The sequence below is a fragment of the Nelumbo nucifera genome, chromosome 1 (genome assembly GCF_055504915.1).
Source record: "Nelumbo nucifera cultivar China Antique chromosome 1, China Antique-T2T, whole genome shotgun sequence".
NCBI classification, from domain to species: Eukaryota; Viridiplantae; Streptophyta; class Magnoliopsida; order Proteales; family Nelumbonaceae; genus Nelumbo; species Nelumbo nucifera.
In genome coordinates, this window is record NC_142649.1 from 13,021,044 (window position 1) to 13,035,958 (window position 14,915).

A 14,915-nucleotide genomic window follows, 5' to 3' on the forward strand; every position below is an offset into this window, starting at 1 on the left:
TATTTAATTAAATAATCATTCATGATAGATTTAATAATATTATTTAGTTATTTTTAATATAACAGTAAATATTAAATTTATAAATAGGATTTATTAACAATATTCATTAAATTAATAATTACCAAAATTAAATTAAATTAACAATATTTATCAATAATAGTAATTATAATATTTTATTAAATAATCAATAACAATACTTTTAATAACATTTTTAATTATTTTTAATATAACAATAATTACTAAATTTATTAGCAATATCTATTAATAGCAATATTTATAATTTTAATTTAAAGTAAAATTAAAGTAAATATCTATTTATTAACAATATTTATAATTACAATAATTATTAATTATAATCACTAATTATATATTTATTAAATTACTATAATAATCATTAATTATTAAATTACAGTAATTAATTACTGGGTGCTCTCACGTGGGAATCTACTCCATTTGCTACACGGAGAGAGCACCCTTATCCTTATATATATAGATAGATAGATAGATAGATAGATAGATAGATAGATAGATAGATATAGAGAGAGAGAGAGAGAGAGGGAGAGTGAGAGAGATGAGTGCTGGTGGAATTCTCCATCAGATTTGGTTATTGAACCATTTAAGTGTTGATAATGATGATCCTTTGTTAGATTGCTGTAGCAGTAGTTACTAGTTTATTCAGTTTTAGGTTGAAGGTCATGTTTTATAGGTGGTCTGTTTGTGTCAAGAATTCTAGTGTATGATATTTCTTTTTTCCTTTGAATGAATTGCTTTATCACCAGAAAAGAAATAATGAAAAATAACTGGTTTCATTTTGGTATGGGAAACCATTTGGGGTGCAAATGGTCAGGATCATGGCCCAAAATTCGAATCCTTTCTTATATATTTTGTCAGATTCAGATATCACCTGTTGAATTTTTAGATTGAATCAGATAATAGGACCTGATTAAAAATCGGGTTGAATTCAGATCACCCCTATCCGATCCAAATGAATCAGATATGTATTATTTATTTATTTATAATTATATTGATATTTTTTATAAAAAATACCTGTATATATGATGAAAATAATTGAAAAAATGTTTGAATTGTTTTATTTTTCTTTGTATAAACTGTTATGTTTTTTCATTTAATAATTTGTTAAATTTTATAGAAATTAAATCGGATACCAAACATTCTCAACGGATTCAGATTCAAATTGGCTTTGGTGAGATCCGATAAATGTTCAAATTAAACTAGATTTAAATATAACCTGATTGGAATCTGATCCGAACCATTTACATCCTTAAAATCACAAATTCAAATTTAATTTACATGAACTAGAAAGAAAGAGACCAGGGTCAATGAACCCATCATCATTGATGACTAGATGACAAAATGTCTTTTGGTGGTCCTCTCTTTTGCTGCCATCTATCGTATTGTTCAATGATCCCCTTTTTCACTCCCATAGACCAAATTCATGAATGAAGTGCTGAAAGCCTGAATTGTAGGTTTCCACAATGTTCTCCTTCAAATACCAGTTGAACACTTGAGCCCAACTAGCCCTATCTTCACGATTGATGAATGATGACAAACGAAAAAAAAAAAAGCAAAGGGAGGTCCCACGTTGTTAAGTAAATATATGTGGTTGCCATTTCTCCTAAACAATTTCATATATCCGTTCGTTGAGCTTCCTACCTTTGGGTTGATTCATTCCTCCTACTAGTCAGCAGTGGAATGAACCCATAGCATCCCAAGCTCCACTTACTGTTAAGAAGGTTCAGCAGGGAAAATTGTTCTTTACATACAACCAAGAGCCATGAAACCTCCTCGAGTACTGGTCACGAGTTCGAGCAGATTGGTCTTTACCAGAAACTGGAGGCCTGTTCCATGCGGGAGAAGGGATTTTGGTTTCCGGCCACCGGGAGTCACATTTCCGATCTCCATGACTGCAGGCTCCAAAGCTAATGCTCCCTCCACTCGACCTCGTATTCCAATAATTGCACCAGATGTTGGGTCGGATGTGTATCAGGAAACAGCGATGAAGTCGGAAGCAGCTTTGGAAGAGAGCCTAGAGAAGGTGAGAATTCTCTGCAGAAACACTAGCCATTTTGAGTGTATATTTGAGAGATCATTTGACAGAATTCCTAGTTTCTTTGTATGTCTGTTTTGCAGGCAATTTATCGGTGCCGTTTCTTAGCATTTTTCGGAGTGTGTGGCTCTTTGGTGGGATCTTTTCTGTGTTTTATAAAGGTAAGTAGGGTCTCAAATCTGACCACTTGATTTTTTTTTCTCTATTGGGGGATGGAGCGAGCTAACCAAGGTGTCACTTTGGCTATGTTTGGTTTCACACAACTTTAGGGGTGGTAGGGAACAAGTTGGGCAGCCTCAGCCAGGTTAAGGAGTTGATCCAAGCCCAGTTCTAAAGTGTTATTAGAGGTTGTTTGGGGCCTCAATTTAAGCGCAAATCCATGTTTGATGCCAATTTTCAACCCAAGCCCAAACCAAAGATTATGAGTTTCCTAAAATTTAGTCCCAACTCCCAACCTAACCTGAATAGAGGGTTAGGTTAGCCACCATTGAGCTAGGTCGGCATAAAAGTCATAACTCATAAATGGGGGTGGGCTTGGCGTCTGATCTTCTATTAAGGATGAATTATAAGCCTGCATATGGGTCAGTTTAGGGGTGGCGAACAGATGGGTTGGGTTGGGCTGGGTGTAGGTTGAAGGCCAACCCACCCACGTACATTTGTAAATTGTAACCCACATTTCTAACATGTACATGGGTTGCAACCCATCCTAACCCTCTCCTAGATCTTTTATGGGTTTTGAGAAGGGTTCAAGTCTTCATTGTCATAATGTCATTGTCCTGTTCCATGATGGGCCAGGCCGGGCTTGGGCTAGACATTTCACATTTACATCCCAGGATGGACTTGGGTAATAGTAGACTGCTCAAGCCTGGTTTATGTCCATCCCCTATCACAAGCCAGAATGGAAAAAGAGGAATCAAATTAAACCAAATAATACACTTTTTGAATCTTCTGAAAAGTGTTAGATATGCTGATAAGTAATGGAAATAAGCCCATGGCTATTAATACAATATCTAACCCAATTTGGAATAAATGATAAATGATCCTAATATATGTGTTTCTTGCAAACACGGAAAATAGGTTTAATTGCAGTTTTTGAAATTTACAGTTTGAGACATAATATACTAGATGGCCTCCATAGGAAGTCCCCATTATCTAGAAGGAAAAATTAAAGCCAAACTAGTTTGGTAGTTCTGTAGGCAAGAGATTGTTAATCATTTTTCCTTTCAAAGCCAAAATGGGTTAACAGCTTTCTGCTTCATGAGAAAAGAATTCAGAGCCATTAATGAGCCGTGAGTATTAGAAAACCAGCTTAGCCTTTGTTTGAGCAGGCATGTGTGTCCCAAGGAGTGAGGTGTTTATGTAATGAAGAAGTTTCACTTGGTTGGCATTAAATAAACCGTTAGAAGGGTATAACTTTATTCAATATACTATATTAACAACCAAGGCTTTGATACTATGATGGGCCACGGATCAGTGGATTTGGACCAAAGTTTAGAAAAGGTCTTTACCAAATGTCGCTCCCTCCTATCTGGGGTCTTAGGAAGGGTAGACTGGATATAGATCTAACATTTGACATTGTTTTGCACAGAGTGGCTAGCATTTTCAGGCATGTTTTAGACTTAGGTTTTATCATTATACCAAGCAATGGGTCAATGGCCTCTGATTTTGGTATTGGATGTTCCTAAATATTGGAAGGAAACAGAAGTAGGAAAAGTTAGAGACAAATAGGAATAACTTTAGTGGACTTCAGGGGGAAAAGAGTTGCAACTCTTTATTGGATTCAACAAAAACAGTAGTTAAACTTTGTAGCAATTCTGGTCTAAAATCTGATTTTGATTTCTGTCCTTGGTAAAATCCTAATTCAGAACTGGAATTTCAAAACCTGGTTCATAATGCCAATGTTGGTTATAATTAATTGACAGGTAATAACAAGAAAGGAAATGAGATAATGAACTCCCCTATGAAGATCATCACAGATTAAAATATCTTCATCTATATTTTGAGCAACTATTGATCAATTTTGATATGGCCGAAAGAAAGAAAAAAATAGAAGATTGAACATTTTAACCAAACAGAATTTCTTGAATATTTCACTGCATCATGACAGCAATATATCTTCACCAGTAGACAAAAGGACGGCATGCAATTTTTGTAAAGATAATCATTCAAAAACCTATGTTTAACTTCTAGTTGATTGCTTGTACAATAATGGAAGGCAATGGCAATAGTGACAAGAACAATTATTTACTAATGATCTTTTCTATTAGACTAGTTTGTTGATCCAGACCTCACTTTTGACTTGATCCTTTGATCAAACGTTGATGATCAGCTTTGGTGTAACGGAATCCAAGAACAAAATGGAAGGTCTTGCACATTGAAACCAAGCAGGAAGGATTTCTTGAATAATTTATTGCCTAATGTAACTATGATAAATCATTAAAAATTGACAGAAGGGCTGAGAAATGTCGCATTATTTGATGATCTTGGAATGGATGTGTGTCTTTTGATAAGATAATAATTTAAAAATGTGTTTTTGATGTATAGTCTAGTTGGGAAACAACAGAAACAGAAGCAACACTAATCCTTTAATAATTTTCACCAAAAGACTGACATGATATTTTTACTATATCCTTTCGCAACCTTTTAGATCTTTAATCAATATAACCATCAACTTAGTACATTCTTTTCTATTAGTCAATAGTGTTAAACCATTTGTTGGAAGGGTTTAGAATCCATCATATGGATGGTCGAACCATACTACATGGCTGAATGAATTTTCAAATTTTTTAACCTTTGTAGGAATCAATTTCCCAGTGAATTTGGAAATTGAATTTTCCAGATCGATCTTGCACTGAACCGGACCAGATTTAAAACCAAATCAAAAGGGAAAATTATACCTGATATGGATACCACAAGCACATATCCCAATGTGGAAGTTCACGTCCAAATCGGTCCTAGAACTAGCCTCTATTGAAGATGGTGCAATGTATAGGTGAGGCCAATTTAACAACACTATTTTCTCCAAAACTGCTATCCAACTTGCTTGAATCGAATGGGATGAGTGAGCCTGATCTTCCCCAACCTTTTTCTTGCAAAACTAGAAGAAAGGCTGATCAAAATCAGTTCTTGAAAGCTTAGGTCGAATTAGGGTTTCTTAGGAAACAAGGAGAATAGGAGAGAACAAGAGAGAGAGAGGTGTTCTTGTTTGGCTCACCCTCTTCTTCTTTTATATCCTTATAGAGCACTCTCCTAATCAAATTAGGAGATTATCCATATTTGATTTGGATCTGAGCTCTATTAAGAGATAGGCAGTATCCTCTTAAGAGGATAAGTGCTCAATACCTGTTACTAAACCTAGATTCGACCTAGAGCACATAACAACTTATGTGACAACTAACTTAATCTTATTAACTATGAGCATTAGGCCCATCTACTTCAAAGGCTCACGACCCAAGGTGTTGCATGGCCATTTTAGGCTTGATATTGTATGGCGTGGGACCTCACAATGATCTCACATAAGCCCATATGGGTTCAACCCAACCTCTGAAAGTGGTTAGGCCGAATTCACTGCTCATGGCAGTGAATCCCTGACCCAATCAATATTGGTCTAGTTTGGGACCAACATTTACACCTAAATGATCATTGGATTCAGCCACCCTATGAAGACCCAAGGATAATGGACTCATGTAAGACAAGGCCCACCAGGTAATTAGCACTGTAATGATCTCTTACACTTAACCTCTCAGCCCATAATGATCAAAACACTACCTGACAGGGAAGGACTTCTCCCCTGACTGCAAGGTGCAGTGCCACACTCTTTACTCGGATGGATCTCGGGATTAAAACCTTTTGCAAACTTTTTCCCTAAAATAGTAATATATATATATATATATATATATAACATATAAATACTTTTGCAAAGCTAGATTTCAAATACAGGTGAAATCCATTGTTGGCAATTTAGGTTTCCATCTGAGAGAGTGTAAACCCTAATATTCACTTTGTTCGATAACGGGGCCGATCCTATCACTATGATCACCCACTTAGGTGAATTCTTAGACTATCCCAACATACCAAGGTACTTGACCCTTTATGAATCTCACTAGTTGGCATATCAAAGACAACCCAGTCCAACCCCTAATACAGTTCCATAATCAAGTCTGGGGTTATGTGTAACTTTCCAGTTTTACCCATCTATCTCCAAGTTTCAGGGCCTAATTGGAAATTGGTCTGGGTTTAGTGCTTTTAATAAACACCTACTGGCAGTGCTTGGGGTCTAACCCTAGCAGCTGAGACAAGATGCTCCAACTCCTTGGAAACACACCAGTGTTAGCCTTGTTAGGATAAAATCCCCAAGTCTATCTAATGGCTGAGAACATTCTAAGCTAGCACAAGTCTCTTAAGTGTCCAGTTTAAGGGGTAATGCACAGAAACATACCAATATTAACATGAAACAACAATGTGCTTTATTCATTAACAAATAAATGTTCATGTACATTAAGTTGATTGGAGCTAAGGGCATTCACTGTCTAACACCATTGTCAGAGATGGAATTAGAAACCTCTTCTCAAATAATATGATTAAAATTTCACTCAACCCATGAATCATAACAGAAAGAAATAAACAAAGAAAGAAACTACAAAGAGAAAGAAGAATATGAAAAAAAGCACCCAACAACTTTACAAATAATATTAGAAGATTAAAGGTGGAATGTAGAATAGAGGATGCCTCTTATATACCATAAGTGAAAGACCTCTTAGATTAGGTGGTGGAGTTGTACTAAAAGGTTGAACTATCAAAGACAGAAGAAGATCATGAATAAGCAATATATAAAGATACAACAAAAGAGATTCCTTGTAATCCCGTGTTGCAACAAGACAGGGATTCGGTATACATTTTGTCATAAAGAAAGTCTGTGGTGGCTTATTAACATTTATACACAATATAGACAATGTGAACTGGTGAAATTCCATAAATGGTAACAGTGATGGTGGAATGTAGATTAGAGGTGATTTTTGTATGCCACAAGTGAAAGACCTATAAGATTGGATGATGGAGTTGTATTAAGATATATTTAACTATCATGGACAAGAGAGGTAATGAATGGGAATACACAAAGGCATGACATAAGACATCCATTTTATTGATGAAAAGAATAGAAGACATGACAAATGTGAATAGCTACTAAGACTCAACTAGGAGCAAGGTCAAGAACAATTTGAGCCATAGGAATAGTTACCTAGGTGGGAGAGTGGATGAAACACACAATACTAGATGAGACTAGCCTGTGAATGAAAGAAAAAACTGTCCTATACTATGTGAAGAGAAATTTTGTCCTGTATTTTGGTGCAGTTGCAGATAATATTAATAGTTGCCATTATATTCCATGAAACATGACTTAATATGTTTCATATTCAGTCTCAATCTATAGATATGGTTTTGGACATGGAAGCACATTCAAAGTGGAAAAGATTCACTACTCCATACTACAGAGAAAGAATGCTTTGTCAAGGTATCAACTGGTTATTATTGATGAGAATATGATAATTAAATTGGGAATATTGCTGACCAAAATTCTTAAATGAGCCACATTTTGGAAAACCGTAATGGAAAATCATAGTATTGCTTGATTCTATTGCAAGGTGATGCTTGCATTTTGTTATTGTCAACCTGAATTTGTTCTAGGATTTTTCAGAAGATGGTCTTCATAGCAAACCAGAAGAAAAGAACACTTATAAATGAACCATAAAACCTACCATAATCATCATACTGAAAATAATTAATACAACAGTAAAAAAATACTTTAACCTAACTGATGGTGGCAAAGTTGGTGGGATCTCCGGCTGTTTGTAGCGGATACTCAAGGATCAAATCCCACTACCATCAGGGTTGGGAGGGGGGTCCTAGAGGAACTACAATGGTCTTTGCAGTGTATCCTTCACTTGTACTTGGTACCTACGGCAAAGAACTAGAATGTGGGATACTCTGTAAATTGAGGAGAGTAGAGATTATAATCTGAAGACCCACCAAAGTAGTCCTAAAATCAAACAGTTTGTATGTTACTTGCCAGTCTTAGCCATTTGGGATCCAAAATAATCTTCCTGTCCTGTTCTGAACAAATGATGATTATTCAAATCCATAAATGAAATAATAGGTGAAGAATTGCATACATCTGGAGGTAACGAATGAAGAGAAAAGAACAATCAATATTGAAGATCTCAAGACAGAAAAGTTATTTGTCCAAACAAGGGGCTGTAAGACAGAAAATGTTTTGGGCAAATCTGTAATCTTTTGTTGTTTTGGGGTGGAATTTACATCCAATCTATTATAACTCTTTTACAACAATAAAATTATTTTCCTGCTGATAAAAAAAGTTATTTGCCCTTCTACTTAAGGGCTGTTGTAATGGCCGAAGTGGATGAACTGAATGACTCATTGCTTTGTTTTTTATTGGATTAGTCATTAATTAGATTATAAGTTACTTAAGGGTTGAATGGAATGTTGTGTTACTGTAACCATAAATGTTTTATTACATGGATATTTTATCCACTAAAACCATTTAGTTCAGCCACTTCAGCCATTATCACATGCCCCCAACCTTTAATCTAACTCAGACTTCGATTCTTTCTGTAATGTTGTCTATGCATTTCTTCATTACTATGATTTATACTTACTGTTGACTTTAATTGCAGGGCTGCACATATGTTGTGGCTTCATTTATGGAATACTTTGTGAGCCATACAATAGTGATCTCATTGTTGATTGAAGCCATTGGTGAGTATAATGTTGCATGTCCTTTATCTAAATCTTGTATATAATGTTGCACATATGTGTGCATATTTTATTTTTTGTTTCTTTATGATATGTTATCCTAGAATGTTTTCATGCTTATTAATATAAAAAATGAGTACCGACTCTAAGGATTCTTTAAATAACCAGAGATGAGTAACTTTTCTATTGATACCAACCGACCATCAGTAGAAAAGTAAAAAATATGTTTAGTTTGACATCTATACAACAACTTTGATAACTAAGCTTGAGTAAGTTATTCTAAGTAAATGAATCCACTTATAGTTGAACAAGGTTAAACCAGTCACACATGGTCGCTGATGTTTTTAATTATTATTTAAGATGAAAATATGAAAAGTTCCAACAACATCCAGGTACTTATAATAGGGCTCCAAGTAATTGTTTGTTGTTGGTGTTAAATGAAAGGAAAGACTTAAGTATGCAGTAAGAATATGGAAGCAGTAACAATAGTGAAAATAAACATCAAAAACAAAAAGGGGGGGGGGAGGTGAGAATCACCAAAATTTATGTCCGGAAAGCCCTTCAATATGAATTACAAAAGCTAATAGATAAACTCTGAACCATTTAGTACAACAATAGACCATCATAGTCATCAAAAAGTGAGACTCTTGAATAGCAATCTTACCTTGCCTATGGTACAGAGTCTACAGACCATTTTCTAGACTTAGATTGTTAGAAAGGGAAATGGGAAATCTATCTTCTTTGTCACTTCTTTTCTCCTCCATTCCATATTCCATTGTAAAGAAAATATAAAGATCAAGATGATTGTGAAAGGGGGAACCATCTTATGAGGAGGAAACCCATAAGTTCTCTATCCCAGCTGATAATGGGGTCTCCACCTTGATAGGAAAACATTTAAGCCTGTCATGATTCAAAGTTCCTTTTTTAGAATTTTGTTTCATTCATCATGTTGAAGGGTCTTCCAAGTATATGGTATGCCTCTTTTTCAGCATCTTTAATTTTCTTGTTTATCTCATTCAATTCTACATTAGTTCTTATGTATACTTTCTCTTTTCTTGATTCCCTGTTAGACTTATGCAAAGGAGAGAGGGGGAGGGAGGGAGAGAGAGAGCTTGCTTCCAAGAATTGCTTAGCTAGAAATCTGGTTTGTCAAACCTTGTAGAGGAACTTAACATGCTGTAATTAACGAATGTGGTTAAAGCAAATCTAGCCTTCTTTTTTCTTACCTTTTCTATGTCTTTATTATTTTGGCAAGTCAAAATCTTAAGCATCATATAAATTAAAAGAACATATCTTATCTACCACTACCAATAGGCAATGGTACAATGTGCAACACATGAGATCCTATTGTACATAAGCATGCTCACACATTTTACATGTAGAAGGAAGTTAATGAACATTTAAGCTTCTCTTATTAGGCCTTTTTCTTTTGTCAGAACATAATTCATTAGAAAGATGGCATTTCTAATGCATAATTGGAATTATGAATACATAATTGGAATTATGAATACACACATGAAGCATCGCATTATTACTATTCCCAAAATCATGAAGGCTTGCCCCTAACCACAATTTTATTATTCTTTTAGACATTTATTTGGTGGGAACAGTGATGCTAGTCTTTGGAATGGGTCTTTATGAGCTATTCATCAGCAACCTTGACATTGCAAAGTCATTTTCTTCAAAGGAAACAGCATACCGATCAAATCTCTTTGGCCTGTTCGCTCTTAAGGTAAGTTGGCTCACACTTTTAATTCAAATTGGCATTGTCAAGCCATATTATAAAATAATATGAAAGTGTCTTCTCACTTTTCATCCCCATGAACTTCTTTATTTCCAATAACCAATAAACAAATCAAGAAAAGTAAGAAAAGGAAAAGAAAGAATAAATAATAATAAGAAGAAGAAATGATACTTATATTCATAGCACAGAAATGGAAATAACCCCTGTTCCTAGTGTTCTTGCTTTTGTAATCAGAAAAATCATTTGATCTATGACCCATTGGAACAAAATAATGGTACTGAAAAAACCAGGCCAGGGGTGTAAAAAGAGTAGTATTTACATTCGGAAAAACCCATGAGAGATTTCAGATGATGATCATAGAAGAGACAATTTACCAAAATATATATGATTTCAGGCCTTATGGTCTCTTAACTGGCTTACATTAATTATTGAATAGTCATTTCCCTTGTGTAAGGAAAGTAACAATTATTAGTCATTTGATATTATAAAATGCTATCTCATATGCATTACAAGTTGAAGTTATTCTCCTTGTTTAATACTAACCAAGTTCTTTGCTTTGTAGGAACGACCCAAGTGGCTTGAAATAAAATCAGTAAATGAGCTAAAGACGAAGCTTGGCCATGTAATAGTAATGGTTCTTCTAGTTGGGTTGTTTGAGAAGAGCAAGAAGGTAGTGATAAGCTCTTCTCTGGATTTGCTTTGCTTCTCTACCTCTATTCTCTTATCATCAAGTTGCCTTTATCTCTTGTCAAGGCTCAACAGCTCAAAGCAAAAATAAATATACATCTTTCAGCTAAAGGTTGTGTAAAAATTGACATTTTAGCTAAGGAATATCAAAGTGTGTAAATAGATAAATTAAATAAACTATAAACGTGTACCAGCTATATTCAGTTGTGCCTTCACCTTCTACTACTTGACAGTAGTGAGGTTTCGGTTCAGTTAAAGAGATGCTCAACTTAAGGCTGTGTTTGAAAGAGGTGCTCACCTTCCTTTCCCTACTTTTTCTTTCACACCAAACACGGCCTAAGGGGGGCCCTTTTTTAAGGCTGTACTGGAATTGGCTGAAAACTCCACAGCCCAACTTGCATTGGAAGGAATACTCTGATAAAAGGCTCCATCCTACGCCCAGGACCTCCATTCATGTTGCAAGAAATCCATATTTTCCACATTAAAAGGAAATGATGAGATCGGTGGAGTTTCATGTCTTATTTCCATAAGACTGACAAAATTGAAAACCTGCCATATATAGTTGAAAAAATACATAGAAACCTAAAACAAAGCATGGGAACGTAAGGTTATTCCTTTACTTTCTCCTCACAGCTGACAATAATTCAGGTTTGCTTTGAGTGCAAAAGTATGGGAATGCAAATGATTTTTTATTTTATTTTACTTTTCTTTTGTTTGTACGCCATGTGATGAAGTGAAGTAAAGCTAAAGCAAAACATTTGTACTAGTGCAAATGAATTGCAATGCAAACAAAGAGGGCTTAAAAAAAAAGAAGAAAAAAAATTCTTAAATGTGGCTTGAAAAGAGAATGAACACCAAAGGATGCCTATGCAAAATGGATGCAAAAATTAATCCAACCAGCAGGGTCAGAACACACTAGAGAGCCATTCCCAGACAAGTGACAGATTGTTTAAAGACCACGGAATTAGCAGCCATATTGGGGATATTCACGTTTCATAGACTCTGTGGTAAGGAGAGGATGGTAGCTAGCTAGCTAGCTACAAATGAACTAAGATTCCAAAGTTAACTAGTTAAGTGGTGGAAACGTGCATCTACTTAATTAGCAGTCATTTGAAGGGATGGTTGAGCTTTGGGTTGGTCCTCTATGGATTGTTGGACTAGGAAAGGTTTTCCTTGTTCCCTTCGCAGTCCCTCTTGGAGACTGATACTATAAATCTTTGAATTGGAATAAAGCTATAAAGGCATTGTCATGCTTACTATGCAATGTACTCTTATACATGACAAAGAAGGTTCTGATGTCCTTTATTTTAAACCAACTTGGAGGATTTGATGACCACTTGAAAGGATTAGAGAGAGAGAGAGAGAGTACATGGTCTTGATTGGCCCTATGTTCATTTGTCTGTGGGAAATAAAGATGAGAAGCCACTTGAAGGCATAATCTAGCCACTTGGAGGCATACTTAGCTTGGCCAGAAAAGAGACCTGACTGATTGGCCATATCCCATATGATCACTTTCCTGGTCTGTGGGAGAAATAGAGCCAATTGTAACTCATTGAGGAAAAAAAATCAAAGCATTTAATACAATACTGGTTACGTGTCCATTAATGGGGTGTTTTGAAGGATGCTTATTGTATCCAAAATTCCAGGAGCCAAAAATTTTCCCATCTGAATAGGCCACTTGGTGGGATGATTCAATATTAAAATAACACTAGCCACTTCAACAGCTACTTATGTAGCCTGAGCCTGGACAGAAAGAAAAGGTTCCTCTAGATTGGTTTCTTGTTCACTTTTCTTGTTGATGCTTCTATTGAATTTTTTTAAGTGATGTTAGCCATTGAAACTTCAGAGCTCTCTCTCTCCACCCTTTTGCCCAGTTCATTATCCAGCATGACATGCGAGTACACGAGCTCCTTTCAGGCATTTTACTAAACTGCAGAACTCCCTCTTGGCCCACTACCTAAGCTGCCACCTCAAAAGGTCACTGGATCCTCTGGAGGGATGGGATTGTGATGCTGATGCGCAAGCTTGTGCAGCAAACCCGCCTTGTCCAGTGCTAGCACTTAGCCACCTTTTTATTATGGTGGGTATCCAATGTTACTAGAAAGTAGAGTCTGGATTGCAGTTGCACCTTCTACTGGAAGATAATTTATGTCTATCTGGTTAGAGGCTTTTGGAAAAGGCAAATTAATCCTTTTTTTATTTGATCATTTAATTTACACGAGTCCAGCAACCAAGAAGTTTGCTTCCAGTTTGGCCCCATCCAACCATCACTTCTCTTTGTATGAAAGCCTGCTCCTCCTATAAAACAATTGGGATCAAATTTCTGTTTGATTAACCTTCTGTAAGTTTGTTCTCAGAATAAACTAGGAGGGAATAATAATATTCTCTTTTGTCAAGTCATCCAGAGTCACTTTCTCTAACCTCTAATTGTAATATTAAAGGCAAAGAAATATGATTTACCAGTTTTTTTTTTAATTATTTTGGTAGGGTTTGGATCAGTTGCAGTTGCACCTTTCTGTTGGAACCTACTTAATTTATGTTGATCTGATTAGAGGTTTTTGGGCCAACCGCTCAATCAACAGAAGGCTTTGGAAATATATGATAAATTGATAATCATTAATTAATTAACAATTCATCAAAAGTCAAATTAATCTTTCTTTTTTTTTTATCTGGTCATTTAACTTAATGGTGTCCAGCAATCAAGAAGTCCACTCTCAGTACAGCCCCATTCAACAGTCACTTCTCTCTGTATGAAAGGGTTGCTCCTATAAAACAATTGGGATCTTTTCTGTTTGACTAGCCTTTCTCTGTAAATTTTATTCTCAGAATAAACTATGAGGGAACAATGATATTTCCTCAGATCCACTTTCTCTCTGACCTGTTATAAAATTTTTGGTTAGAGGCAAAGAAATACGGTTTTTGCCTTTTTGGAGAAAATGCACGCCCATTCTTGCACATGCATGCTTATCTGCTATCTCCTACAGCAGGTGAGTGCCAATGTTCAGAATTGGAGAGGATAAAAAAAATCTTGAAGTACACTAAATCACAGTTTTACCAATTAATTATATTATTGGCCGACCGATTGATTAAACCTTTCAACCCGTATAGGCTTTATTTGTTTGCACTGTAAATCTAAACTACATGCAAATTTTGCACCTGGTTCAATTTTGTATTTATTTGTTTTTAACTATGATTTGCATTCCTATCACCTGATAAAAATTTTGTACTTCAGGCTCAGTTTGGTAGGAGTACAAATACAAATATATATTGTGCAAATACATACAAAATAATACAAAATACAAGGTTTTGCACTCTACAAATTTGTACTTGTACTACTTCCAAACTGAGCTTCACGTCTCATTTGCATTCACTGGCAGTTCAAATTTTGCATCCCAAAAACTGATGAAAATTTTGCACACACACCTTCCTCCTACATGAACTCTCTATCATAGAAAGTGGGGAACCGTATCATTTTGCTCCTTACCTCAAAAAAAGAAAAAAAAAACCCTCATCCTCTTACCTCCATTCTCTTTCATATAAGGTGGGAGTTGCATCATTTTACTTCTCACAAACAAATAAGACAAAGTCAAATACGAAGCAAAAGTAAACATGGATTTACAATAATCAGCCTATTTATACTCTCAT

General features: G+C 35.4%; 1 protein-coding gene across 1 annotated transcript; it reads left to right on the plus strand.

Moving 5' to 3' along the window:
* Positions 1-1,491: 1,491 nt before the first annotated feature.
* Positions 1,492-11,447, plus strand: LOC104610309 (uncharacterized). Its single transcript, XM_010276863.3, has 5 exons — positions 1,492-2,056; positions 2,152-2,229; positions 8,761-8,842; positions 10,429-10,571; positions 11,146-11,447. The coding sequence occupies exons 1-5, from the start codon at positions 1,796-1,798 to the stop codon at positions 11,359-11,361; spliced, it is 780 nt and encodes a 259-aa protein (XP_010275165.1). The 5' UTR covers positions 1,492-1,795; the 3' UTR covers positions 11,362-11,447.
* Positions 11,448-14,915: the final 3,468 nt, after the last annotated feature.